General features: G+C 38.2%; 1 protein-coding gene across 6 annotated transcripts in view; it reads right to left on the bottom strand.

Annotated features, from left to right (window-relative positions):
• PIEZO2 (piezo type mechanosensitive ion channel component 2) overlaps positions 1-27,223 on the bottom strand; it is a 298,221-nt gene that overhangs the window by 22,624 nt on the left and 248,374 nt on the right. For 5 of the 6 annotated variants that reach the window (XM_033512210.1, XM_033512211.1, XM_015619147.3 and 2 more), the window contains 8 exons: positions 26,115-26,204; positions 23,679-23,800; positions 22,784-22,855; positions 18,616-18,719; positions 13,967-14,075; positions 12,303-12,371; positions 8,959-9,125; positions 7,077-7,252 (listed from right to left, as the gene is read on the bottom strand). In XM_033512210.1, coding sequence (XP_033368101.1) covers positions 7,077-7,252; positions 8,959-9,125; positions 12,303-12,371; positions 13,967-14,075; positions 18,616-18,719; positions 22,784-22,855; positions 23,679-23,800; positions 26,115-26,204 — 909 coding nt within the window. Of the gene's footprint in view, positions 1-928; positions 1,097-7,076; positions 7,253-8,958; positions 9,126-12,302; positions 12,372-13,966; positions 14,076-16,444; positions 16,544-18,615; positions 18,720-22,783; positions 22,856-23,678; positions 23,801-26,114; positions 26,205-27,223 lie in introns of all 6 variants that reach the window. The other variant, XM_033512212.1, reaches the window with a different exon arrangement.

Here is a 27,223-nt window from a genome sequence, read left to right as displayed (position 1 = left end):
TCTTTTACACTGCTTCCAAACTTATTGTAGTTATGTTAGATCACGTTACTTGTAGCAGAGTTTTAATTAGACCATGTAACACTTACGATGATGTGTGTTTGGATCACTCACAGTAGCACTCATCCTGGTTAAAATATACCAAATCATAAAATCCCACAATTTCAAAACTGATTGACTCAAAAAAATTGTCAAACACTTTCAAAACTGAAAAACGATGCAAAATTACGTGAAATTTCAGATTTATAATATTTACAAATGATTGAAACACTGCTTCCCAATGTCATTTAAATCCCTGGGTTTTATCTGCTAAAAAGTGAATGAACACTTCTGAGCAGTCTTCTCTTGCACTGGATATTATTTGCTGCTTTTTCATAGCTATTTTCCCTTTCTTAATTCCAACACTTTACTGTAAATCAATGGTAAAGTAATCAAAACATATTTCAAAATCTTTCCTATATGGAGAAAAATAAAAATTGAAAAACTGGCACAATGATGCCTTAGTTTCTAAAATTACATATCTCAGTCCATATTTAGGATAACTGATTAGCTGAGAAACTTAACTTCCAGCTTCCAATTTAAGAACAAGCATCAGCTCAGTAGCTCTGCAAATAAGACACTTTTTTAGCTGAACAAATACAGACTTTAGCCTGTTTTTATACACCCAGCATAATGTTATGGAACAACTTTAAAAAATACATGAACTGAGGATGAAAGCAAAACCAAAAAACGGAACAAGGAGTGAAACATCAAATGGATCCTAGATTATGATCCTGACTTTGAATCTCAGAACCGTGCCACGACACAGGAGGGAGGAAAGCTTCCTGTAACCATGCAAACCACTCTGCACACCACACACAGATCCATGTACACTGCAGTCAGAATAGTGGTATGGGTAAACAAGTGAACAAAGCATGCATGAGTTAAGCACCTTGACACTATACTGCCACTGTCAGCTGATGAGGAGGACATATCCATGCTCTGCATTTTACGAAGCCTAGGTCGGGCGCGCTCACTTGTTTTAGGAACAGAGTCTGGTCCATCTAAATCATCAAGGGTTGACTGCCTTGAGAACAGCATGGTTGCTTCAGTGTAGCAGCTACAGCAGCGCAAACAGTTATAGAGACAGTGTTAAATACAAATGGTGTTATGATACACACGGTTCAGTAAACAAATATGCTCGCCATGCAGCTAAACACTGACACAGAGAAAAACGATCCAGAGAGGAGATAAGGATTTGTTTAGAGTCACCACACACTCCTATGCACAGGTTAATCATGATCAGTCTCATGTAGGAGCTATAGAAGGCCATCTATTCAAGCAGATATGGGACCAACATAGTGCTCTACATGCTTTCCAGGGGAACAGATATGTGATCAGGTTTTATTTTGTTTACCCCTGAAATTTCCAGATTCCACAAAGATGTTTTGGGGAGGGACCTCCTCTGTACAAATTCTGTTTTATTACTGGTATACTTGCTGAACCTTTTTACACAGGTACAAGCCAATTTCCTAAAAGAGCCCATAAAACTGAGTAAGCTCATATTCCACAAATAGAAAAATAGCTGTCAGACATTGGCTAATCCTCTTTCCAAACCAAAGAGCCAAATCGGATATGTTACTTAGCCAGTAAATGCATGCCAAATATAACCTGCCCTGCATGGGATGGCTTTTATTTTGATATTTACTAGGAAGCCCTGATGATTCATTCCAGAAGATTTCATTTATTTCAATCACAGCTTAAAAGTATTTCCAAATTGGTAACATGCACATCTTGAAATAAAGAGCAGATATAATAAACCCTTATCTCCTTTCACTTATCAAATACAACAGGACACCAGAGACATACACAATACATTGAGCATTCATGTGTAACTGGAGAAAAGAACTGGGTGAGTTATGAGAAGGAAAGTACATAATTAAATACAAGCATTTAACTGAGCAACCAGAAAGAAGCAAGTACATTAATGGCATATGATAGGTAAAAAATTATTTCTCCTGTAAAAATCTTTGACAAACACAGATGTCAAAAAAATGAGTTGAGTGGCCTGAGTGTAAACACATGGAGTGACCTGCCTGAGTCTCTCAGATAGAATGAAAGAAGAAAAGACTCCAAAATTCAGGATTTACACTCTACTTTTCTTCTTTTGACTCCATTTGTGTTACATCTGAGCAATGGCAGCAGGGGATTTGCTTCCTTGGCAAGCATGATGTTTGTCCAGGGGCACAGAGAATTGGGAAAGAGGTCAGAAAGGAAGGGCAACAGTGTTTTCCACGTCCCTTTGGTCTTGCTAGCTTGAAGTGAGGAAAAAAAAATCTGCTGGCATGAAGTCACAGTCTGCAACTACTGCCTTTAGGAAAATGGGGAGGAAAGAGCAAAATATGTGGAGAGAAGAAGTTATTCTTAGGCTTACCCTCACTGATGATCTTTTTTGACAGAATGGCTTTTTTGACTGAGACTAAAAGCATACCTTGGCCTTTGAAGAGAAGAAAAGAATCACCAAGATACCAAAAGTATTGTGAAATACTTTCCTTAAGAGCCACCTCAATGGCAGGGGCACTGCTGTCCAGCCAGTTCACTTGGCCAAAACCCCTTACAAGCCACTTCATTATTTCTGTGTGTGCACAAAGGCACACAAGGCCCTCCAGACAAAACCTGGAGGGCTGTCTGCGTGGAGTGTGGTTTATGACAGGGGAGCAGGAGGTCTGCCCTGCAGGTGTGATTCAGCACCACAGGAGTTCAGTGGAAGCTTGGTGTTACTGACCTGAGGGGTTCTTGAGGGAGGATGTTTCCCTCTGCACATACAAACACGAGACATAGCCAGGATGTTCTGTCAGTGAGGCTTTGGTGCTAAAATATGAGGAGATGGCAGCAAGTAGACAATACAGTTTTGCAGATGACCTTTCTGTCTATGTGCTATGATGTTTTATGTATGTGTCATTTCAGCTCTCAAGGGCTGAGTTATTCTTTTGAAGGGCAACACTTAATAATAAGGTGTTGAAGGACTTTAAATGCAGACATAGTTCAAAGGGAACTGTCCAAGGGACTTAAGCAGAACAGCTGTTTATGTTCACATGCCTTTTCATATATTTTCAATGGAAGAAACATATGCCAGCTGCCCTCCCAAACATGCCAGCTCTGACCTTGCTGCCAGAAAAACCAAAGGAAAAGCATTTATTAATCCTAATAGATAAAAACATTTGTCTGGATGAGTGCCTGCAACATTTGGTTTAAAGCTGTTTTAAATGAAGAATGAATCATCAGAGTAATTACTGACTGAGCAGCTGCACTATATCCTCAAATATCAGGAGATGTGTGTGAGTTGTCACCTGTAGCACAGTCTGTGTATTTGATATGTGCTTTAGGAGCATGCCCCCAGACGTGGAGAAAATGAGAACACCAGCGAAGTGGAGAGATGCACACTGTGCAAAGCTGATGTTGATGCAAGTCATTGCCTCTCACATAAATTTGATCCAAGCATATCTTCCTAAGTGATTTTTAGAATTTGTGTTGGAGATCTTGAAAGCATTAGCTTCTTAAAATCATTCAACAACTACGTATTTTAAATTGAATGCTCATTAAAAGCTCCAAGTTCAAACATTTTATATAAAGTTCATAAGGTATCCATTTTAAATAGGGACACATATATAGCAGAGATGTTTTTATCCTTAGTGAGAAGGAAATTTTTAAGTTTATGACTTTTTGTTAAACGAATTTACTCTTCACAAAGAATTTTTCAGCTCAATGGGTGAACTATCTTTTTTTTTATATTTTTTTTTCCTCTCCATGGGCTAATTACTGACTGGCATAATTTGTTTATTGTCTGTATTACTACATTCCCAATGCCTCCAAGAAAAAACTGCGATCAATCCCTAAAAATCACAGGCCTAAATTGGACTTCAAGCCAGCCCAAATAGGGATTCTCCTTTCTTTTGCCTCCCCAGGCAAAATTATCTCTCCAGACCTCCCTGTCTCAAGCCCTATTCTACCTACTAGTGAGGGAAGCACAGACAAAAGGTAATGCTCTTAAACACCCTGATAGGGATTCCCTTCTTCAGCTCCTATAAAAGTCTACACAAAGGCAGAGTTTTTTTCAGAGGAACTGAAAATATTATTTGTGATGGGCAAAAATTAATATAAATTGAACAGGATACAAAACCTTAGATAACCTGAAATCTGACCTGTGTGTAGCTGCTATTACATAATTGTATGCAAAGCCCCAGAAGGGAAGCCAACTAGTTTTAGTAAGTTCCCAATCATCTTACTGAAATTCACAGTTTTTTAAACTAATAACCAGGTCATCAGTCAAATGGAAACAAACTGCAGCAAATGCTCTGCCATCCTAGATCCCAACCCCTTCTGGTGGTGTTCTTCAAAGAGCTTGGTAAAGGAACAGCATCATCAGTCCCTTCTCCTGGCCCATATGAACTTTGTATTTTGCCTTTAGGAAACATGAGAGTATTTATATATAAAGAGAAACCAATCAAATACCCTATGAATACCTCATAGTTTCTACTGTGTAGAGAAATGACTGAGAATAAATGACAGCCCTATTAAAAGAAAAGAAAACAACACAAAGGACACTCTACATAACTCCTTTCAGTAGTTTACCCAGGCTAAGAAAAACATCCCTCAGTTAGACTTATGAGGGTCAGCCCTGAACTTCACAAGAAATTTACAGTTCCTGCAGCTGATCATGAGAGTTTTTGTCTTTGGCTATCCAGTGTTTACCTACAGTAATTCCTATCCCAAGCACTAAGGATTATGTCTTATTATAATGGAATAGCTTCTGTGCTTCAGCATTCCCATGTGCTTGTTCACCTTACTCAGGGACCTAATGTCCACTAGAGAATTTTAACACTACAGAATTTTTAGCAGTGCAACCAAAAGATAACCAGAACAGAAACACTCTGCCCCTTTCCAAAACTTCTCCATTGCAACCTGAGATCCATGATCACAGGGATGCCTTAGATTTAATTAGTCACTTCCACATTTACTGGAAATCATAACTTTAAAATGCAAACTGCCACCTTCTGTTGTTTGGGCAATTAGAGAAAATCAATCAATAAACTCATAAGAATTTAAAAATATTTCGCTTTTCTAAAAAATGACATGGGCACTTCTGTAATCCTTGGAGAGATATGCAAGAGTGCCCCAGTAGACAGATGGCATTATCACTCAATCAACAGACTCATTATTGCTTCCTCTATTATTATAGCAGATGTCCACAATTTGTAATACTCAGTCCAAGAATATTTGATTGTTGATTACCAGAAAGAGAATTTGAGATTAGAGAAATCAGTCATAACTCTGTCTTTGCTATTCCTTTGTTCATAAACCCTGTGACAACTTTGAAGGAAATGGAGATGACAGAAACCCATGTGAAAGATTTAACTTCTGTTGCACAGCATCACCACAGAATCACTGAATTCTCTGAGTTTGAAAAGAGATTTTAAATCACCCTGTTTAAAGCAGGGTTAAAAATGGGTGGTTATTCTTGAACACACAAGTTGAGTTCAACATTGGATATCGTCTCATTGAAGAGGCAGAATCTATACATTAAAATTGTTTTTCTTTAAAAAATTTTATTTTGGAATTGGCTTCCCTTTGTTTATGGTTAAAGCTCCTGCTAATTATTTTATACTAATTTTACTAATTAGTGTACTAGTTTACTACAGACAGAAGTATACTAATGTATACTTCTATCTGTAGTAAACAGGATGACCAAAAATGATTTAATGAAAGCAGGACTGATAGTACTATTTATTCTTTAGGTGAGACTGAAGGAGTTAAAGTCTGTGAAGTTAAAATCTGCCCTGCAGATATCAAAGTGGGTCCAAGTGAGCTTGAAACAGAATTTGACTTTACATTTTTTCTCACATCATCTGTCTCCTGTAAAACTTTGAGACAAAACACAAAGGTGTTGCTCAGTTGGGCAACAAGCCACTGAGAAAGATTTGCTCAGATTTGGTGTTTTTACTGGAGTGAACCTCTCAAAGGTCAGTGCTCACTAAAGATCAATTGGTGGATATTTTGTTGAAGCATAATACTCACAGACACTCTTACCCTTGCATTTCAATACCATCTGAAAGGAAGACAACCCCTCATTATTTTCATTCTGCTGACATCTACCCATATCTCATTAGTAAAAGCTATGCATAATTTACTGTACACAGAAGTTTCTGAGTTTGCTGGGAGTATCAAACACGATATGATACTGCCACAGTTCACAGGAGAACAGGACACAACAGAAGACCAGGGATTATGAAACAGCTGGATTTCCAAAGCCCTCCCTTCTCTCCCTCATGTTATACAAATTCTGCAGTATCTTAAAAGTCAAGAACTCCAGGGACATGGTGGGAACAGACTGCCTCTGTAAGAGAAGGAAGTGAATGTGTGTGCCTCTGTGTGCATGAAGCAGCAGGAGCAGGCTGCAATTTTGGCAAGGGACTTGATGGCATCCGTTTTCAGAAAAGAATGAGGAAGGTGGTTTTCCTGAACTAGTTTGGATATTTGATTAACAAACGTGTAGCTCTGCTGGACTGTAATCATGGCAGCTGGGAAACCAAACTCTGAGGCTGTTCAGATGGTTTTTGCCCTGTGGGTGCAAGAGGGAATTTTGTTCTTTCAAATGCAGAATCTCTTTCAATGCAAAGCCTTTTCCGATTTGTGGACAGCAGACAAGAATTTATTTTACAAAGATGAAATATTCACCATAAATGATCCCTCCCCAAATTACATGCCTGAAATCCTAAACCATTATCACAGAAACATCCTCAGCACCGCTTACTTTCCATTTCTTTTCACAAGGAACAGAATGCCAATGCCAATGACTCTTAATTCTAGGGGAAACTGAAAACAGTGGGGTAGTCATGCATTAGAAAAGAAGTTAAGTCAACAAGTGAGTCCATCACTATAAAGGAATAGTGGCATGTAATCATTTTCACTATTAAGATGGCATGGAGAAATAAAAAAGAATTCAACATTGATTAGAAAGTTCATCAGTACTTAGACAGTATCTAATATTACGCCTATTTTACGATCCCTCTGTCTTTCACAGAATAAAATTAATTCAATACCTGGAGATGCTGTCATGAGATGCTGCTGAATCTAAACTATCCATTCTTTCAGATGCTTGCAGACCAGAAGCTTGACTGGGATTTTTATCAATTGAGTCTAGTCCTGACTCCTCAGAAAGTTTCATCATGTGGTTCTGGTAATACAAATGGATGCTCTCCCGTGTCGGAACATTGCCCTGTGGAAGAGAGGAGAGGTAGACATACATGGCCAGGGGGATGTGTATTCTTTGAGGGAGCAGTTTCTTCTGTCATTTGGCATGTAACAGGTTAAGGACTGTGCAAACACCTTCCTAGAAAATAGCAAACTCACACCTTTTCAGAGTGCAAGTCAGATTTTGACTTAACCTACCATGGCCCAATGTGTTTGGCTTTCAAGCAAAACTGGAGCAATCCACATGGTTTCAGACTATATTTAGCCACCACAACTCTGCTGGATGGAACTGAAGATCCTTCAGCATGGGAATGAGGAGTGGACAGAACCCATGACTCAATCTGCACTGCAGCAACTTTTGATGGATCTCTTTTAGATAGCTTTACTGACTCTAGGAACACTTATTAGTGGCCAGTAGCAGAATTTTTAAACAGAAAAAAAAGCCCAAGAAACAGTTCATATACAGACTGATCTAGATTTTAATTAGTGTCCCAAAATAAAAATTTATTCATGAATTATGGACACAGATGGAAAACCATGAAAAAAAAACCACTTAAGATTTTTACTCTTTCTCTGTGACTACACAATCAAACAAATTCATGAATTAATAGTTTTATTAACTGTCAGACCAGATCTGGGCACAGAATCAAGTCTCTGGCTATGATATTGCAATCAGAATTTTAAAGGTGTATCATAAGAATAAAACTGAGAATTTTCTGTTCTTGGGCAGAAACACATCCAACTCATTCCACTGGTGGTTGGTTGCATTGACTTCAGATGATGCACTGAGAGGGGAGGTTGTTATTCTTGAACAGTAATTTTTTAAACTTATAGTGAAGCCTTATGCAAGGACTTTTCCCAGCTAAGATAATAAAAGTAGTCTAAAATATTGTCTGTATTTCCTTTACTAATTTTAATAGTTTCTAGTATTTCAACTACAATCCTCTACAGTGTCCCAAAACGACAATACTCAAAATCTGATGTTTTGTGAAAAAGAAAAATAATTAAAACATCTTAAGAACAAAATTTGACACTCAGGTTTTTAATTAGATATGTTTGTGTACAAGCCATGTTGCTTCTGCAGCGGTAAATGTCGGTGCCATTATGACATCCTGATTCTGAAATGAGGGTACAAGTTGCATTCTAGCTCCACCACAGGCCTGGCATAAAGGATAAGAGTTGTATCATCTATTTGCATTTGGGAGATCTAAATACATTTCTAGTTACACTAATATTAATCTCTGCTAATAATGGGTTTTGCTAATATACAGTTGGCTCATGAAGGACCATACAGCTCCATTTTCTCTGAAGAAATATATGTCTGTATGTCAGTCATTTCCAGTGCAAGTTGATCTAGAAGAAGAGTGAAATGTGCAGACTGAGGTATTTTTTGAGCTGTTTAAAATGCCAGCCTTTCCCTACCTTTTTGAACCTACTGTGTCCTTTCAAAACCACAGTATACTACAGAAATGTTTCAGCCAAAACCTTACATCAACCCCTCAAAGAATTATTTTTCCCTTGTTTTGTGTCCAGGTAATAAATCAAATAATTTATTATTTAAGGATTTATAAACCAGCAAGCAGTTAAAAAGTCCAGACTTATTTTTAAGATGCACGTGTATGTGAAATTTTCACAATTTTCCTCCTCACTGCCGTGATCTGAAAAGACAGCCTTTCATTTTTCACCAAGCTGGAAATGGCATTAGCAGACAAAAAAGACTGAAGGCGTTACCTTCTTAATCTCCCTGGTCAGCATACAGCGCTCGATCCTGAGCACAGTGGAGATATCGATGTGCTCTCTGGAGATGGAGTTAAGCCAAGCTGTGAAACTGTCCAGGGTTGCCAGGAAAAGGACCCAAGTAAACTTCAAGATATTAAATATCCTCTTGATGATGTTATCTAAGGGAGAGCAAAGGCAACAGAATGAAATGAAAACAAATACCTTCTACTGCACTTTTGTCTGGAGTTAGATTAATTTTTCTTTTATTGTCTAACAATAATAATAGTAATAATCCAGGCTGCAAAACCCTGTCCTACTAAGGAATTTTTGAAGATGTCTGGAGGCCTTTTGGCTGTCTGGACCATTTTCCTGACTGTACGCCTAGGCTTATCATCTGGAATCCCTCTTCCAGCCTGTAAGTCCTTGGTCTGCCACTGTTAGTCAAATAAGCAGCTCCTGATTTTAGAGGGACACTGTATGCACAGGTCTGTGAAATGAAACCCAAGGGTATGGGCATCTCCTGAGAGTATTAAACATCTCCAGGTCCTGTAATCTGATCAAGTGCTCAACCAGTGTGTTGAGCTGATCCTCTTCAGTTTCTCTGTGTGAGTATTCCTCTCTGCAGAAACTTTGACTTTTGTGCTTGAACCTTGCTAAGCTGAATTTTTAAAGTCTAGACTGCCTAAACAGTCTTTGAATCTGACCTCACATCACTTTGAATCACACTTCTCTGTATTTACTGTTTTTAAATCCTCTGTTTATCTAAGTAGGCTGCACTGTGCCATCAATGATCTCAGATCAGCAAGCACAACTAGGACAAATAATGATTTATAAAGCTTTATTCCTGCACCATTTTGACAAAACAGTACACTTTCCCATCAATAAGGCTTATGGGTGCATACCAACAGTAGTAGCTTTATTTTACTCAACACATCTGTCGCAAGTTAATTTCTCATTTCAGTAGTTCATTTGGCATTAATAATGGTATTTCTCATCCAAAAAGCAGAACTTTCAACTTATTTTTTTATCCACTCCCAAACATAAACATCATACTAGAGTTTTCATGTAGTATTACAAGTGTTCAAGGCCAGGCTGGATGGAGCTCTGAACAATCTGGTCTAGCAGAAAGTGACCCTGCCCATGGCAGGAGGGCTGGAACCAGATGATCCTTAAGTTCCCTTCCAACACAAGCCATTCTACGATTCCATGAATCTATGAAATGCTAAAAAAAATTCTTTCCAATAGCCAGTTCCAGAGCTAGCTGTCCCTGCGAGGTGCCAAAGCCCAGAGCACTGGGTGTAAAGATGAATTTTTGATTAAGCAGGCTAAGAAATTGTAGAAAACTGTCAATAATCTGCCATGCATGATGCTCTCAACAACCTCACTTCTTATCTGTACCACAAGATGGCATGCAAAACTCTGCAGAATGAGTGCACAGCTCTTTACAAAGACTGCAAAAGGAAAGCTATAATAAAGTAAATGATTTCCCTGTACAGGCAGAGTTGTTGCAGGCACATTTATGTGGAGAGAAACTATGGGAAAAAATCATTAGTGGTACTTTCCTGGAAAGTGGGTTCTGAAGTAGCAGTATGTCCCATTTACCTGAGCAATGCCATGGAACTGGTCAGCTAGCACTGAGCATAAGAGCATTTAGCACCCTTCACTTGGTCATGTAAATATTTCAATAATATTTTGCCCTTTTTTTCAGGCCTTTCCTATGTCATTTACAATTGGAGATATTTATATGAGCTAGCCACATCAATCTTATCCATTCAGTGTGCAGGTTGTGAAGCTAAGGAAATCCTGCCATTAAAAACTAAATGTAAAGCTGTTTCTACTTCTAGGACCATCCATTACCTTTGCATTCCAGAGAATATTATGAGTAGGTAAAAAGAGAACAGCACACATACACAAAAATATATAGCATATATTCTTTTTTAACCCACACTCTTCCTCTCCAATATGTAACTTCTGTTATTGACTTCAGGAGAAGTCACTGCTCTCAAGTTAAAATTATTTTTATTATTGACCACCACTGGCCTGGCATGGTGCCAGGTTCTTCCAGTCTAATCTGAAAGGTCATTTTCCTCCCTGGATGGAGGTGTTTTAGCATACATTTTTAATGACACTGTAGCTGTTCTGGCACCTCTGCTGTTCTTCAAAATTTAAAAAAAAATAATGTTTTGGGGATCAATTGCATTTAAACATATTCAAAAAGGGAAACAATACTTTGTGCAGAGAAAGCTTCTTTCTGCCTGAGTGTGAGATAGGATTCCACCTTAGGTTATTCTGGCTAATTTTTCTAGGTATCTTCTTTAAACAAATTTTACCTAGGAACAGACAAAGTAATTCAACAAAAATATAAAGCACTTTAAATGTATTATTTCCAATATAAATTAATTATAAACCTCCATCTTTTCCCCATAACTCCTGTGTAGCACCAACATGACATCCCAAGATGCATTTGTGTGATTCACTTCGGTGTTTTAAGACAGATAACTGCATTGCCAGTAAGTAACAAATAAAAACCCACCAATCCCCCCTGTTCTCAGAGCAATGCAACTCATTTATCTGAGACCACTGCTCTAGTGAGATACAAGTAGTATCTCCCACATCCTTTTAGCCTCTTCTACCCTGTAAGTCACTCGGGGACACAATTCTAACTGGAACTGTGGGAAACAATTTCATATAGAGAAGAAAAGTAGATTTTGATGATAAAGTCTCACTCAAGGTAAACCATGATGAAGATTTACTTAAGAGGAGAGTCTGTTCTTTTTTAACTCCAGTTAGAAACAAGGAGAAGCCAAGCTTGGATTTATGATCTATTACATTTCTTTGTAGGAAAAATTTGAATGTGGGCAAGATCCTGAAAACTGCTGCCATTTCTTCTGTAACACAGAACTGCCTTAAGTCTGATTTTGAATGAGAATGTGTAAGATAAGGAATATATAATTCTTTAGAGGTGATTACTGTTCATTGCTGAATGGATAAGTACCAAGAAAAGCATTATACTAACCTTGCTAAAACACACCCCAAATCAATGGAGATTTTAACACAGAGCTGTGTGCAGTCAGGTCTGGAATCTTAGCTTAAGTTGTACCATAAGTAAAATACACAGCAGTGATCAAGTCTGAGCTGGCAGGTGTATTTGCTATTTAGAGAGTGAGTGCAATAGCTAATAGTCCAGAACTAGAAGTTCCTATGCTCAAGGCTTGTAAATCTTGCAATAGAAAATCTGATATTACTTAGGAAACTCTTACTGCATCAGTCAGAGTGGATCATTGCAAGGCTGCCTCTGTGACAGGCCACTGGTCACAACTGCATTTTAACAGCACAGAAACACCCTGCCTTCATACCTGGTCCATCAGATTTCTTTTTGACAGGTTCCTCTTCACTGTCCTCACAGTCTGCATCACTGCCACCTCCTGCAAACAATGAGCAAACCAGTGAGTGTTACACCTACAGAAGTGCTGGTGTAAACGCCATTCAAGCTAGAAAACACTACAGTTCCTAGCAATAACCTCACCTAGCAGCATAGCAGAAAGCACATTCTCATTTCCAAAGCACTCAAACCCTGTCAGTAAAGGTGGTCATGGATGAACATCCCTCTCATAATTTGCAATCATGTTCTCTTTCTAGATAGGCTGCTGAATGAGATCATCTGTTGGTGGAAACCCAGATACTTTCTCAGTCACTCCTCAGCCACACTCAGCAGTCTCACCTACTGCTGACTCATGCTTGAGCTCATTTCTTCACCCCCTACAAAGGGAAACCTGAGCAGTGCTCTGATCTTCTCCTGCCTCTGGCCCACCAAACCCCAAGGAATTGAAACATTCAGGCTGACATAAAGCAGCAGAGTTGTTTTGACACCACCACGTGTATTTGTTTAGGCCTCTAGCAGAAGAGTGCTGTAGATTCACAGGCAGAAATGAAAGGTAGAAAAGTAATCCTTCATCTATCCAATGCTCAATAACTGCAGCTACAGTTTCAGTGACAGAAGCCAAATTATACAGCTCCTTTTTTTTAACAGGTGAAGATGGCAAACAGAGGAAACATCTAGTTGATTAAGCCTGTGTGGGCCCCTCTTTTCTCCATCTATACCAACCAGAAGAGCTTTTGAATTTCTATTTTCTAGTTAAAAAATGGAGAAAAAGTTCAAGATATATAAACCACCTATAAACTGGTGTTTTTTTCAGAGGTATAAATGATTTTACACTGCCAGTAAAGCCCAATCAACATTTGTACATTTTCCTTTTGCTATCTACTGAATTTAGGGGGTTGTGGATATTTGGGGTCCTCAGTGACTACGACATGGAAAGTGAAAAACCTTTCTTTATATTCTTCTTCATGTATCAACTTAAGCTTCTTTAGGGAACAATATAGGAAATGTGGCCAAAATAAATAATATGTGGCTATTTAATTGAGTATTTTTTTACAGCTCCACTTGAACAACCACATTAAACAGTTCTTCAACACCTTTCCCTGGGAATACACATGACTTTACCATTGAATAGAGTGACTGATCAACTCTAGAAAAGCCTGGACAGAAAGGTAAACCTTTTTAGGAGTGAGAGGGTAATGTCCTCTATCTTCCTGGTTCTGGCCAAACACCTGGAGTTTACACTCCTGTATTCTGGAAAAATGCTGTTAAGTACCAGGCTACTTTCTTTATGAAGTTATGTCCTTACTATTGCAAGTACTCCCACAAATGTTTTCACATAGCTGATGTTTTCTGCAATGCGCTGAATCTTCTTACTTACCAGAAGTTCTGGGCATTTCTTACAACTCCATTTCTTGCAGCTTCCCCTTTACCTCCCTCAGAGCATGCTATGCAGAGCAGAAGGACATGACTGACCTTGCCAAGGGTTGGTGCAGGATCAGACTGCCAACCACAACTCATTTTTTCAGTTTCTAGCCAGCACTGAGAGCACTTGTCCTCTAACTCTCATCTGCCCTTCACAATCAGGAGCAATGGTCAATAGTTAATATTGTGTTTTCTAAAATGGAAAAGGCTACCTACCATCCCCAGATCCTTTTCGCCTTCGCTTCTCTTTCCCAAAACTTTTCTTCTCTTTGCGCCTCTGTCGTAGAGCTGTTTTAGGGTCAGTTATCCAGGCTTGATAAACAAACTGGAAGGGAAAAAAAACCCCTCATTTATATCAAGGTTCCTCATGCTCTAAAAGTAAGCCATGGAATAAGCCACAAGCAGGACTATATAGTTTGAGTAAATGCATTCTGTGGGGGCCAGGAAATATTTTCAATCCCAAATCAAACATCTCCCCCACAGATCTGCTGAGTTTTCAAGCACTATTTTTGTAAGTGTAAAAACAAATGTGAATATACTAGTGGGTGACCCATGTTTCATTAGAACCCACAAAAATTCAGGCTCTGAACTTTGGGAATTAATACCTTTTTGTGCATATAGGCTACCTTGTCAGAAGCACTCAACTTTGTATTTCTACTTTATCATTTTACAGGAAAGATGCAGAGCAAAGAAAACTTTTATAGAAAGTGCAGCAATCCATTAATTAAAACATCAAAAGATGTAGAGGTTTACTGTACAGCTTAGATATTTTTCCCCCCTCTGCAGGTCCCAGTGAAATGTTCACAGATTTGTTATCTATACACAGTCCCAAAACTGGCAGTCAGGAATTCCTCACATTGCTTCCTGATTTTAACAATGCCTTTCTCTGCTGTTTCAGATAAGTCACTTATGAATCCTTCTGCTACTGTTTTTCCAGTTGGGAAATGAAGACAGTAATACTTACCTATTTATCCAGGGTATTTTATGGGACAAAATCCTGCTCCCAGCACTCACTCAGACCAACAGTCTGTGTGACTGCATGAAGCATGGATGGAACTGGCTCAAAATATTTATAAATTATATAGCAGTGAGGGGAAAAAGAAGAGTAAAAAAATAACTGAGAAGTAACTTTTTTTAATAGCTCAGCTTCAGCTGTGAAGGAAGGCTACAGAAAAAAAGCAAAACGCGTATCTTTTATCTCTATGCGACATAAAATGTGTATCAATAACAGAAACTAAAGTAACAATGCAAAAGGTGTTCTTTTTGCTCTTTTAAAGGTTTTCATTGAAAAAATGATAATCATCTTAAATTGTCTGCTAAGCAACACAGGCCACAGAGACAGGGCAGGGAAACACACAGATGCAGGCAAGAGGCTGAAAAAGCACACTAACAAAACAGCTCTAACTAATTCACAGCACAAACATGCAGATGATGACAACAACACACATGTATCTCAGTGAAGCTGGAATTGCCCCTCATAGGACAGAATGCTACAATTTCTACGTAGTTTATTTATATTTTTAGAATTTTCCTATGCAAATCACTTTGGAACATTTAAGGTATTCTTTTAAAACTATTAAACTGACATTAAAGTAATTTAAAAGGGAGAAATACTTTGTTTTGTTTTGTGAATGTATACAGCCATGGGGATGAAATTATTTTGGTACTGTTGAAAAGAAGATCCCCTTCCAAATCTCTCAAAGTCTGTATATTTATTTTTATATGTCTGTGTTGTTCAAAACAAGCACCACATGGGTAAATGTGTGGGATCAGAGGACCTGGTTTCCCTTTGCTTTGGAACAGGCGTCTTCTAATGCAGGTGATCTGGGGGAATGGTGATACTTAAATGAGCTAACACCATATTACTTTACTGGAAATTAGAAACTGCCAACATCTTCTATTGTCATTTAATTCTTGAAGTGTACACTAGCCACAATTATAGTGTGAATAAAGATATCAGAGCTAAAAGACAGACTTGGAAGGGGGTATAAAATTAGAATTAAGAAAGTGAATTTGATTTATAAATTTAATGTAACTACCTATGCTATGCAGAGGGTATTTTAAGAGCATACTGGGTGCATATTAGTTTAGATTTCTACCACTGCACGGACTTCCAATTTAGTATCTTTTAGGCTTTGGAGCTGATATTCTCAATCTGTAACATTCAATCCTTACAAAAGTCACATTACATAATGGAGTGGAAAGTGATACACAGTGCCCAAAGTCGGGAAATGCTAAATGTATTCAAGCAGGGCAAGAGAGAAGACACACAAATCTTTTTTGTGATGATAAAGGCCAGAAGAGTAGAGTGCTAAAAAGGGATTTGGAGCAGAATGTGTATTTAACAAACCTTTCACCAGTTTTCTGAGATCAATTACCACTGTGTCCATAAGATACATGCAACTTGATGTAACCATCTTGTAAATCAGTATCAAAAGAAAATAAGAATTTGGGTCTGCATTTTCACTCTGAGGTTACACTTAAAAAAAGATAGACCACTTTGCTTGTGATTTGACCACTCCAAAATTATGAAATGCATTGCATTTACTAGGAATGAGATTTTAGCAGTCATAATTTTTTTTTAATCATCCATATAAGAGGAAAAATGCAGATGAGGACAGAGACAGATATAGACACTACGTCAGGAGCTAAGGGGTGGGTCACATAACTGAGCATTTGCAAAATGTCAAGTACCTTTGCTGCTTTGATTAAATACTGAAGAATAGTTTTGGGTAGTTTAATGATAGACTTTGGCAAGGCTAAAATGGCTGAAGCAAATTTTCCAATAGCTCTCTATAAAGAGGGACAAAGCAACAGTAGTTAGTAGAAAAGCAGAAAATATTAATAAAAAGGATCTCTTTAATTACTGTATCTAGAATACTAAGAACAAATTTACATTCATAAACTTCAATATGAGAAAAAGATCATTTATGCTGTTCACATTAAAATTTCAATAATATGACTCTTAACTGCATGCATTCTCTAATATTTAAAATCTCCAAGTTAACCCTTGAAGGGACTATGGCACACAACTGACACTGAAAAGAAGATCATACGTTCAAATAATTCTTTTAACAGAATCTACAACAAAGCTTACTTGGCTAGTATTTCTACTAACATGTGCATGATGATGCAAGGTGAAGTATGATGACCATAGAATGAACAAACCTTTCGTGAAGAAAATCAATTTTCTGTTTTATACAAGTCTTTGCTTATATAAAGCCACCCAGCATCCTCATATTGCACACTGCAGAACAGGCCACCTATCCAGAACATCTGACCACATTTTGAAATAATGAACAGATCCTCCATCCTCAAACTAACAGTTTCAGCCCTGAGATAACAATAAAATCCAAACCCCAGCATAAATGAGAAAATCTTGTTAACTGCTGACCTCAAGTTTAGAGCTCTTTAACTCAGTGCAACACATCAGAACAAAATGCTGTCACCAATTTTTTAAAAATCAGAAGAAACAAGAATGCACCCTTTCCTCTATGCCTGCCTGGAAACCAGAAAGAAAAATGATCTAGAAATTCATGAGCTATTTTTGTGGTCCAAGGTAAGTTAAATATAAAGTAAATTTAAAAAAAAAATAGTTCAATGCTACAAAACAAAACTTATCACATTATTTTGATCCAGATTTGTTTTGCCCTTATTAGGGTCAGATTTATTTTTCCACGTCATTACCATGTAGGCAGTTTAATGAAGGTAACCAACTGCCAATGTAACGTAGTGTTAGAATATAAACCAAATCTCATTTTATTAATGAGTTAAATAAAACATTTCTTCCTGTAATTCAGTAATGTCTGGGAAGCTTGGTTTGAAAGATTTTGGCTTAGGGAATAGAAAAGCAGGGAGGCAGTTTCTTGCTCTTGCTTGGGTTGAATGTTCTGCAATGCGCCAATTCGCCAGTGATGTGAGGCTGCATCTGGATGGGAATACTCAGCTGGAAAAAGCTGCTTCTTTGATTAATGCTTTGAAATTACAGACCTGAAAAATTTCTGCAACATTTCCAAAAAAATCCTTCCACAAGTGAAACCTTAATCTTGTAAAAGCAAAAGCAATCCTAGATGTAGGTGTATTTCACTAACTTCGCAATCCTAGATGTAGGTGTATTTCACTAACTTCTTCACCCACATTCTTCATTTAGGCCACTGCATTTGGTATCTGGTATTGTCTAACAACAGCCAGTCCACATGGAGGAAACCAGATAGGAAACTTCAAATATATTTTTAACATTACAATATCCTCCTACATCAGCACAGTCTGGCACTATAAATGCAAATATATTTACTAACAGTGCCCTGAAAATGAAAGAAAATAAATGGATGTAGTCTCCTTTTGTAATTTTAAATCTTAAGCACTTTCTAACCCAAGGATATATTTCTCTGGCCCACTAGGTTTAATTATATTTTTTAAAAAATAAGTGTATATTCTTTTCCATGAAAACATGCTTATTTTGGGGATTACTTCTTCATGGAATGATAACACCTCCTCAAAACTTTAAAAAAAACAAACCACTGGAGGCATTGCAGAGTAGCACCAGAGGAAAGTCAACTTCCTCAACTGTCTTTATTCCAATGCAGAGAAAAGTAAAGCTTGGGTTCTCAGCCTTTGTGTTTTGCATTGTTGCTGTCTTCAGGTAGAAGTGGATAAAGATATGACTCTAGCAATGTTTCAGTAAGAATATGTCAATGCTTAAAGCATAAGGCAAACTTACGTTTTAAATTGGCAAGAAATTTCATTTCCAATACTTTTCAGGACTACTTTAAAGGAACTGGAAGCTTTAACATATGTGCCTGTATTATGAGAAATGTACATTTTTTTCCCAGACGTCAATGAGATAGAAAATTACCATAAAGTACCTGAAATGCAGATTTTTTTCGAGGCTCTTCCTCTTCTTTTTTTTCTTCTTCCTCTTCCTCTTCACTATCCGTCTCAAACAAATAATAATTTCCACTTCTGACCACTAAGTGAAACAAAATATTTTCTTACTTTTCTGAATGGTTCTATTCTCAACTCCCCCAAGACCTATGAACAGGTAACCAGTCATTTAAAAATTCATAACCAGGAGAGGTGAAAATAGAGAGGAAGCAAGAGATGAAAATGTCTCAGGCCCTTTATTTGATGTTAGTCTGCAATACTGTGGGCATGAATAAGTGCTATTACAAGAACTAAGGAAAGCATTCCTATAAGAAGAAAATGTAAAGAAAAGGATTGAAGTTTATCAAGTTACAAGGTTACATTTTTAGAGAAAAATGACAAGTCTAAATTTACTGGGGATTTAGGATTATTTGAGGGAGTAAAAAAAGCCCAGCAGGTAAGTAAATTAACTTACATGAACAGTACCACTGGACAAAAAATACAGAATTTCTCTTTAAAACATTGAGGCAATCTTTTAAACTAGGTAATGGGATGGTATTAGTTTGATGAGGTAATGGAAAACCTTGGCTTGTTTAAAACAAATCACTCAGATTCTCTTAGCATGATTGAAAATGAGTTTCAATTTTTTGCCCATGGATTCAGAAAGATTCTGAAACCTTGATACAGCATAGGTACACAGTGATTAAGCTAGGCCTTATATCCTTGAACAGAAGCAATGTTTTTATTTCTCAGATGGCAACAGGCCTACATGAACAAACGAGGGAAACAAAATAAATAAAAACAAGGTAATGAGCAAGAGAAAAATAAAAACCACAGCATTACATACAGCAGTGAAAACTGGTCATTAATTTCCACATTTAAGCTGAAATATTTGAAAGAACAGTTACTTAGATGAAAATTTACAAAATCTGGATATATGGAGTCATACATATTTATATAAAATTATATCTATCCATCATTATAGGTCTCTGGAAAAGTAACAGTTGTAATTCAATCATACCTTGAATTCTACACAGGTCCTGTGTGCACAGATGACCACATAAAACTACTTAAAACCTCAGGGTAAGGCTGTGAAATTTGCCAAAATTGATCTTTAGATCATAACTTTGCCATCTAAAACTCCCTCACAGAGGGAATTCTGTGCCTCATGTGCCCACTTACAATTTTTAGCACCAATGAATGCCCTGCAGGGGGACAGAAAGTCCTCCTCTGCTGTTCTTATTGTTGCACTGAGGTGAAAAGAAAGTTTGGAAATTTCCTGTATGAAACAAATGAATTTTTTGTTGCTGAGCCCTCCGTGAAGGCCCATTTAAAATGTGTTGAAGAGATGAAAGTATTTAAAGAGCCAATAACCTGGAGCTCTCTTTCATAAAAAGGTAGTCAGCAACAGAAATTGTCAATGGAGAAGATCAGCAGGGTAAGGTTTGACATTAGGGAAAACCTCCTGCAGTGCAGCTCTGAAAAGGCTCACAGCAGCACTCAGTCAGGCTTGGAATGCCTGATCTGGAAGCAAATAAATCTACATTGATCTCCCTACAAATTTTTTTATTTAAAGTGTATCTGAGGGGACACTAATATAGCAGTTACATCCTTTTTACAGCTCAAGGAAGAGGTATGATTGAATAGCAATAATGCATTCTTGCACACATCAAAATGGAGCAAGTGGTGTGTCAGTCACCTACAAGGCTTCCTGCAGAGACCAAGCTTTACAAGTAACACAATTCAGGGCCAGGCTGGTCTTGGGAGACCCCTTTTGTACTGCAAAATGTGTCTTCCTCCTACTGAGAAAAGACACATACATACAGGCTTTTCTTGTGGGATGGGATGGAGGAGGCAGAAGAGGAGCCATGCAGGAGAAAGCATGATCTCATCATCTGCTTGTGCCCAGAGGGAAAGAGCTCCCCAGGACAGCTGCATTCTTTTGCACTACATCAGACACAACTGTGTGACCCAGGAGAATCTAAGCATGTGGTACTAACTCCTGCTGATCTTTTTTTGACCTCAAAAATAATCCTACACAAGCACAGGAGGAACCACACCTCCCTACAAGGGAGATTGTGAATGACTGTCAATGAGGAAATCCTCACAGATGTTTTTTATCTGTTCTACTTAGACCCAAATTCATGATTGTTTTAATTGCTGTGATATACAAAATGAGGTCTCTTTCTGCACAATAAAATTATAGCAAGTGATATAAAAATAGCAATAAAAAATCTAAATTAAAAACTTCAAGCTTGAGTGACTTCAGTGTATGCATATATATGCCCACAAACCCATTTACTGAGATGAAGAGCCACATGCTGCAGAATGCTGCAGTTACAGCGGTGTTCCAAAAAGAATGAGTGGGGAATATCAGTGTATTCCCAGCCTGAATGCCTGTGAACACCTACTGTCAGTGCCATGTTTCACTGGGTGCGGATGCAAGCCACGTGGCAGGCAACTGCTGGTTGTAGGGTCAGGGTCTGTGATGTTTCCCACAAGCTTTTGCATTATTGCAGTAAATAGTTTCAGGAATGCTCAATATTTAAACACCAAAATGTAACTTGTCACCTAAGAACATTAAATAATGAGGATGATATAAGCAAAAACCAAAGTCAATATCTCTCTGTGCAATTCTTCTTACTACAAAACCAGTGGTGGATAAACAAGAGACCTTATCCCATTCCTTCAAAATCACCATAGCTTGAAATTCTATAGAAAAAAGTCACAAATTATAGTTTTTATCCTTTTTGTCATTGTTTTTCTAAAGAAATTACAGTACAAGAATTTTATTTTCATAAGGTTTTTGAAAAGGATAGGTCTCTCTAAAGTGGCAGTGTGCCCTTTAGAAAAACAAAAATAGAGGCACAGTTTACTTGTGACTTGATAGAAATAAAGATTACATGTTCTGGTAAAAACTGCTGGCAAATATATGTCTGCTGAAGTTATAAATACACATATGTAAATGAAGCAGTATGTAGATGTGTAAAATTGTGACTTGGAGTAGCTCTTAAACTAAATGACCAAACACAATACAGACATTCATATTTTTAATGGCATGAAGTCAAGTTGAGGGTGATTTGGGTTGGGTATCAGGAAGAAGTTTTTCACCCACAGGGTGGCTGGGCACTGGAACAGGCTCCCCAGGGAAGTGGTCACAGCATCAGCTTGACAGAGTTCAAGAAGCATTTGGATAATGCTCTTAGCACATGGTGTGATTCTTGGGGATGTCCTGTGCAGGGTCAAGAGCTGGACTGGATGATCCTGATGGTTCCCTTCAAACTCAGCACATTCTGTGATTCTGTGTTTCTATGATTTAACTCTGATCAGTGCCCTACATTTAAGTATTTTTTTCATATCTTCAGAGGTTACTTAACATCTCTTATCTGATTTCATTCAACAAACATCCAGTTGAAGGACATCTGATTTGAGATTGCAGCCTTTCCTGTTCTACCTAGCCCATAATGTAGCAAAGAACTCTATCATATAACTGGCCTGGACTACAAACAAATTAAAATATCATAATGCACCAATTATATGAGTGACACATGCTAATAATTTATTGTGTGCAAGGCTAGACATATCTTTGCTCTCAGGTAAACACACAAAAAAATAGAAATAGCAAAACAACAGGCATCAACGACACATTAAGGTGTCATCAGAGGGATGGAGCTGAGCTCTGCACAGCCTAATTCTGGGAGTAGTTGGTACTCAGATTTCTACAGATGATACTAGAATGACTGATGAACCATAAAAAAAGATGCATGATATGTGTATGTGAAAAAACAATTATGACTAATCTTAGAATGCATTGGCAAACTTTCACATTCACATTTTTAAATATATTGAGCTCTGCAGTATCAGGGAGTTGAAACCTTTGAGGTCAAGACAGATTCTTTTCAGCACATGTTTATCTGATTTGATATTTTTCTAAGAGCACTCAAAGTACCATGAGCTAGCTATGCTTCCAACACACAGAAGTTCTGAATATAGTTAAATTCTTAAAAGATTGGAAAGCAGAAATCACATTTTTTTAAAAAACCCAAGCCTTCTATCAAGTCACAATCACAAAATCAGGCATAAAATAAACAGGTTATGGGAATGCCTTCATTCTGGTCAAGGATATAAGGGTTAAATCCACATATTTGTAAGAGGATTGAGAAAACCTACTGGAAGCATGATCAACCCAAGGCCGCCACCACAGCTTTTTTTTGCCCTTGGCTTTCTCTTTGTCTGCATCTCCTAAAATAAAATATGTTCAAATATTAATTTTACAAAATGAGAAACATATTTCTTACACTGATTAATAATTTTTTATTTCTCTCAAAAGAGCTAAAATTTCATGAGCACATCAGATGTCAGGTCTACTGAGTAAGGTCTACTGAGTACATTAAATATTGAAATAATTCAAAATCACTAAGCAGAAATATTATGATTTATGCAGTAGTTAAAACAGCATTCCACTCTAAAATGCTAAAAAGTTAGGTTTTGTGTTTTAAAACATACTGTCACAGTTGACTGTAACTTAAAGAGGAAAAAAAAACAAAAACCCTCCTCTCAAATCCCCTTACATTTCAGGCTCCAAAAATTTTTAAATCCAGTAAGTACTGATCCCAGGTCAATGCTGGAAATGTGGCACTTGATAGGTATGATTTTTTCTGTTCCCACGATTTTCAATAACATTTAAAAGCACACAAACATTTTAGTGGCTGGAAAGAAATCCAGAACAGCATCCAGAAAACATTGCTGGAAAAATGCTGGTGCTACCTATTTGTAAAACTGTGGTTTATAGATAATGACTTTTATCAAAACAAACCTCTGACTCTTTTCAGCTCTTTTCCAACCACTTGAAGTTAACCAAAAGTATCCTCAATGCAAACCATTTTCTCTAAACCTAGTTACAGTACATAACACAGATTTTTTTTTGGCTGAATCGAGCCTGAAACTGATGCTCAGCTAACAATGTTGTTACATGCTGGCAGTTTCTTATCACTTGTCCAGCTAGCAGGTTTATCAGATCCTTTGTGCTCAACTGCAAATATGGTACAGGAGTAGCTAATGGTACCTTCATCATCTTCTTCAGAAACCTTCCGAATCTCCGGCCCCTCTGAGGACTCCTGGTTCATGCTTAGCATCCTCTCTTTACCCTTCTTGTATTTTTGCTGCCTGGCTTTGATGCGATCCATTCTAGCAAAAGGAAGAATCTTATTAGAATTATGCCTTCACCCACCCTATATAAGTGTTAAAATAAGTGTTAAACATATGCATACAAACACACACACACACACACACACACACACACACACACATACACATACTGTGCAACACTTCTAAGGGAAATATTCCACACTGTCGTTAGTCCTGCCCTTAAAAAGAAGGAATTACACTGCTCTGAACGAGCTGACTGGAAGGACCAAGCATAGATGTTCACTCAGTGGTCAGTGAGAGCTGGGTTTCCTGCTTTCCTCCTTTCCTACTCCCACTCAACTATCTTATTATCATTTAAAAATGAAAGAATCAATGTCAGGAATTACAACACACCAAATGAAGCACTGAGAATAAAAGGACTTCTACCTAATGCAGAGCTTTTCCTTAAACTTGCCACTGAATGAGGGATTTAGTTGATCCTGCACTGTTTGTACTACAACTTCACCCTCTAAGATCATTTGTCTCAATGGACGCCAGTGACAAGTGGTGTCTCTTGGGGGTCCAGTCCTATTTTTAATGTCTGGTGATGAAGTCAGATTAAGTGTACCTTCAGCAAGTTTTCAGATGACACCCAGCTGTGTGGTGCTGTTGGCACAGCTGAAGGATGGGATGTGCTTCAGAAGGATCTGGACAAGCTCAAGAAGTTGGTGTACAGGAACCTCATGAAGCTGAGTAAGACTAAATTCAAGGTGCTGCACCTGGGTCAGGGTAACTCCTGGCATCAACACAGTCTGGGGGATGAACTGAGCCCTGCTGAGGATGACTCGGGGGTGCTGGAGGATGAGGTTGGACACGAACCTCAGTGGGTGCTCCCAGCCTGGGAAAACAACTGTGTCTTGGGCTCCATCCAAACCAGTGTAGACAGGAGGGTGAGGGAGGGGATCCTGTCCCTCTGCTCTCATGAGACCCCATCCACAGAGCTGCATCCAGCCCTGGGGTGCCCAGCACAGGAGGACATGGACCTGTTGGAGCGAGTCCAGAGGAGGGCCCAAAAGGTGATTAGAGGATGGAGCACCTCTCCTATAAGGAAAGGCTGAGATAATTAGGGTTGTTGAGCCTGAAGAAAAGGCTCTGGAGAGATCTTTTTGCAGCCTTTCAGTACTTGGAGAGAGATTATAGGAAAGATGGGGCCAAGCTTTTTTGCAGGGTCTGTTGCGAGGACAAGGGGTGTTGCCGCTGGTGATGAATAGATCACATGGACACAGCTCAAGGTGGGGTGAAAGGAAGAGAAAGTTTATTTCTTCTCCCAGGATTTGTAGGTTTCTGACCATGGCCACGGATTGGATGGTCAGGATAACACTTTCTCACTGCACTGGCCATGAGAGATGTCCATCACCAGATGTGTAACAGAAGGAATGTACACATATCTATGTTTATAGTTACTGTCCTGGGAAAGTTCTTTAGAAACTATATCAACAAGCTCCAAAGCTGAGTTTTTAAGGGCGACAAAGGGGCAATGGTTTTAAACTGAAGGAGGATTGCTTTAGATTGGCTATAAGGAAAAAACTTTCACAATGAGGGTGGTAAAACCTGAATCAGGTTTCCTAGAGAGGTGGTGGATGCTCCATCCCCAGACGCATTCAAGGTCAGGCTGGATGGGGATCTGAGCAAATAGATCTCTTTGAAGATGTCCCTGCTCATTACAGGGGGGTTGAACTTTAGGTGACCTTTAGATTTTCCCTTCCAACTCAAACAGTTTTATAATTATGTGATAACAGTCCCTGCAATCTTCCGATGATTCTTCTGTTAGGCAGGGTGGAAGAAGCTGTCGTGAGTGGGGTTTGACACCTGGTTAGGAAGCAGGTGGGCTTTCCATCCATCATGGGGGAGGAACTTTAAAAGATTTCTGCAGTTACCAAAGAAGCATGTTGGCTGCATGCAAGAGAAACCAAAGTGACTTATGGGCTGTATAAAGAGAAAGGATCTCCAGGCCACTTAAACTGAATGCAAATATTTTCAGTGAGGGTAAACATATATTTTGCACTTAAACACTACAGGAGGAACCACAAATAAAACAGAAAGGGCAGTCATGCAACAAATTTTTCCAGGAATACAGATAAGAGATATACAGAACAAAATTCTAATAATGGCAAAGCATGTCTATAAAAGAAAGTGCTAGATAAATGCTGGAAACCAGTATTTCTATCAACAAAATTGCTAGATAAATATCAGCAATCAGTTAAATATCTACATACATATGCATAGAAATATATATACATACATACATACATATATTTTATATATATATATATATATATATATATATATATATATAAATGCATTAAATACATACTGTCTTTTCAGTTGATCCATTGATTTTTTTTCCTCTTCAATTCTTGCCTTTACAGCCTTGACAATTGTAGCCTGAAAAAGCTCAGCACCCCTACATCAGAAATGGGGCAGAGGAAAAGAAAAAAGGAGAGCACATGTTAAATGTTTCTATTTTCCTTATTGGCAACTAATCACAAAGAACTTTATGTTCCCTCTATCCACGACTGTATCTGCATCAAACAAAACTAATCCAGGGTCTGCAAGAAACAATCAATTGATCTAAAATAGTAACATCTTTACAGACAATCATTTCAAGATCTTGGACCAAATGTTGTGAACCCTACTCAACCTGTATGTTCCTCTAGCGCTGCTCAAGAAATTAAATTTCCAGTCCTCAAAACACAGAACACAAGTAGGTTCAAGGCTGGGGAAGGATTTCTTGCACACAGGATTTCATTACAGTCATTTCAGCATTATAACCACCTCAATCCCCTGCCTCAGTCCTCCTGGAAGCCGTGAGCAAGGTCGAGCTTTTTCCAGGGCCATGGTGAGCAGAGATCCAGCTTCACTTTTACCTACTGAAAACTATGGTGCTTTCAATCTGTCAATACAATCCTTGAGCAAGATTCTGGTGTGCCAAAAGAATGTGGCTTTGCACTCCATTACATTAGAAATGTAATCAGTTCCTTGATTTGAATGCTATTGCCATTCTTCCTAATTCACACATGAACTCTTGAAGGCTCTTAAAAGAGTCTTAAAGTCTCTCTCAAAGAAGTAGCCTAGATCTAAAGTCTTTCTTTTGTCAGTAATTCAGTAAGAAAAGCCATAATTTTAGAGGTCCGCTCTTTCATTCTGGATGCACATTTCCCAATACAGGACATACTTTGATACTCATGATTTTGCTTTATGCTGTTCTAACTATGAACCCAGCACACCAAAAGAGGTACAAAAAGGCCATATCCAGCATAACTGGGGATTAGCAGTGAAAATCACCCCAGAACAAAAGCCTAATGCAATGTGGAGCGGAGATGGAGGTCTTTTGGTATCCCCCTTTACAGTGCTGAATTTTGTTTAGTATGAGAAGCTAAACATGTCCCCTTCTTAAAATGATCCCTGGAAGAGGCAGATAAA

Source organism: Parus major, chromosome 2 (assembly GCF_001522545.3).
Source record: "Parus major isolate Abel chromosome 2, Parus_major1.1, whole genome shotgun sequence".
NCBI lineage: Eukaryota > Metazoa > Chordata > Aves > Passeriformes > Paridae > Parus > Parus major.
This window is presented reverse-complemented; position numbering and strand designations above follow the sequence as displayed.